Raw genomic sequence first — 2,426 nt, 5'->3', positions numbered from 1 at the left:
CACAAAACAAACCTCTTACCGTTTGTTCCCAGGCCAACAATATTGCACATAAAGAAATATTTCCAAAGGATCGATGTTTTTGTACATTTTGTTGGGGCCGGCCGGGAACCTTCTTTTGTGGTCAGGTTGAGGTTTGTGAAAGTGCTTCTGGGATTCATTTCTTTGAGCTTCATGTTTTTGTACGTGTTTGATTGAAAGAGGAGATTTTTGTTTTGGTTGTTTCGATTAAGTTTTGTTACTTTATCCTGATTATTGTTCTGTTTATCTAGTGTTCAAGGCCTTTTGATCAAAACCCAATTGTCTTAAAAGCCAAAACGATGTGAAACTTTCCATTAATATATATATCTTTTGCAGAAGTTTAACATTAATTTTGTATTCGCTTCTTTGTTGTCTGCATGATGAATACAAATCCAAAAATAGCAGTACAGGAACTTTGAAGAAGATGTTTAACTAAATAATGGATGTCATGGATCATGAACAAAAGAGAGGAGAAAGTACTAGCAAGAATCTGAGGGTGCATTTTGATGTCCCTCCGACAATTGATCCCTCTATTCATCACCAACGTTCAGGCTCTACTCCATCGTCTGGTTCTTCACTGGATCTTGATGCTATTGAGAATGTCCTCGACAACCTCTCTTCTCAAGAATCTAAAAAATCTACCCTTGAGATGCAAGAAGCAACATCATCTGCAGATCATTCTTCTTCTCCTCCTCCTGTTGGGAGCAACCAAAGTGGATATTCCCCACAATCTGCTCCAATTCAGGTGATGCCCGGGCGAGCCACGGGCTATGATCCGAATCGAATTCCGTCGTCAATATTCAGTACTCCTAAACCAACAACAGCTATGGATTGGAGTACCGCTTCGAATGAATCATTGTTCAGTATTCACATTGGAAACAGCAGCTTCTCGAGAGAACATTTTATCATGTTAAATAGATCTGGAGAGTTGCCGAGGACGGATGAGTTAACCGGTCTTCCGACAACCCTTCCCAGTGTTTCTGAAACAGGAGAGGATCATAAAAGCGAGACTGCTAATGCGGAAAAGGACGCTGAAGTAATAGAAGGATCAGGTCAATCCGGGAATGGAGCTTGGTGGGGCAGTTCTCCGAATAATAATAAGGAAAAAACGAGTCCTAAGGACGTTGGCGCCCGCAACTATAATACTACCTCTTACCGTTCTGATGAGAGCAATCACAGCGCCCACTCCTTTAATTTCCCACTGTAAGCAATCTTTTCAATATAATTTTTGCTATATATATATATATATATATACACACACACACACGCATATGAAAATGATCAAATAATCTGTTATCAAATTAGCTAACTTTATTAAATGGAAAACAATATATATATATATATACATGTATATGTATCTTTGTGTTTGTTGTTCGATCAAGTATATATATGCAAATTATATTGCACCCAGATCATGAGCTAGCTAGCGTTGTACTTGACATGCATTTAATTGATTGTTTCCGGCCGGCCATGCATGCATGCCAGTTTGGCAGGTGATCATAGTGGATTGAGTAGCCCTGCAACATTGGACATGGAAAAGCAGCACCTGCAGCAGCAATTACCACCCCAAAACCCACAAATCATGACTTCAAAGCGTGGTTGGAACAATATGTTTTGTTGCTTCAGTTTTCGCTCTCGATATTGGGCATGTTGAAACAGATCTAATTTTCCATTAATTATTCCGTAAGGATGGCTAATAATGACTTTCCCAGAATTCCTGCCAAACTAGTCTGATCTCCAACCTGGCCTCTTATCCACACAGATCATGGACATGATCATTTCAATCATTATGCACGACATCCAAAAAAAAAAAAATCATAAGTACTTCATTTAGTTAAGGATTCTTTTTAATTATGTTTGTGGGAGCAATTGGTTTTCATTTTTTTAGTGATGAAAATAAGTGATGGGGAAGAGGAGCTATCTATGATGATGATGATCATAAAAGATTTATGTATATACATCTATATATAAGATGGTTAATTTCATCTTTGCTTGGAATGTTTGTAATTAACCGATATTTATCATTATATCGTGTTGATCAGCTTTCAGCCGGCCTGTCTTTTGTCTCATGTTATTCTTAATTAGTACGTACGTGTACTGTCTTCTATACATGTTTAATCACGAAACATGATTAGTTTCTAATCTATCTTTTCTGTTCTTGTAATTAATTTGCTTCGTCTCTTGGCTTGAAGGAACTATATATAATCTGCTTATAAGATTCTTTAGTTAGCTTATTTTTTGTGGTACTTAGGTTTCTAGAATGGCCGGCCATAATCTAAAGTTTAATTGAGAGATAAGATGAGGTGAGATGAGCACTACAATATATACTACTTTTTGCCAATAAGAACTATGGTTAGTGGCATATAACCAAGAAGAACTATGGTTAATTGGTCCGTGGCAGCTTGGTG

The 2,426-nt window shown here is 37.5% G+C and overlaps 1 protein-coding gene across 1 annotated transcript; it reads left to right on the top strand.

Moving 5' to 3' along the window:
• Positions 1 to 314: 314 nt before the first annotated feature.
• On the top strand, positions 315 to 1,833 carry LOC121248345. The gene is made up of 2 exons (XM_041146792.1): positions 315 to 1,221; positions 1,504 to 1,833. The coding sequence occupies exons 1-2, from the start codon at positions 458 to 460 to the stop codon at positions 1,670 to 1,672; spliced, it is 933 nt and encodes a 310-aa protein (XP_041002726.1). The 5' UTR covers positions 315 to 457; the 3' UTR covers positions 1,673 to 1,833.
• The last annotated feature ends 593 nt before the right edge of the window (positions 1,834 to 2,426 follow it).

This window comes from Juglans microcarpa x Juglans regia, chromosome 2D (genome assembly GCF_004785595.1).
Source record: "Juglans microcarpa x Juglans regia isolate MS1-56 chromosome 2D, Jm3101_v1.0, whole genome shotgun sequence".
NCBI classification, from domain to species: domain Eukaryota; kingdom Viridiplantae; phylum Streptophyta; class Magnoliopsida; order Fagales; family Juglandaceae; genus Juglans; species Juglans microcarpa x Juglans regia.
Note: the sequence above shows the minus strand (reverse complement) of the source record. Positions and strands in the feature narration are given on the sequence as shown.

Coding starts and splice junctions, on each gene's coding strand:
- LOC121248345 (XM_041146792.1), top strand. CDS start 458: ATGGATGTCATGGATCATGAACAAAAGAGAGGAGAAAGTACTAGCAAG. Junction 1,222..1,503: donor CACTCCTTTAATTTCCCACT/GTAAGCAATCTT, acceptor CATGCATGCCAG/TTTGGCAGGTGATCATAGTG.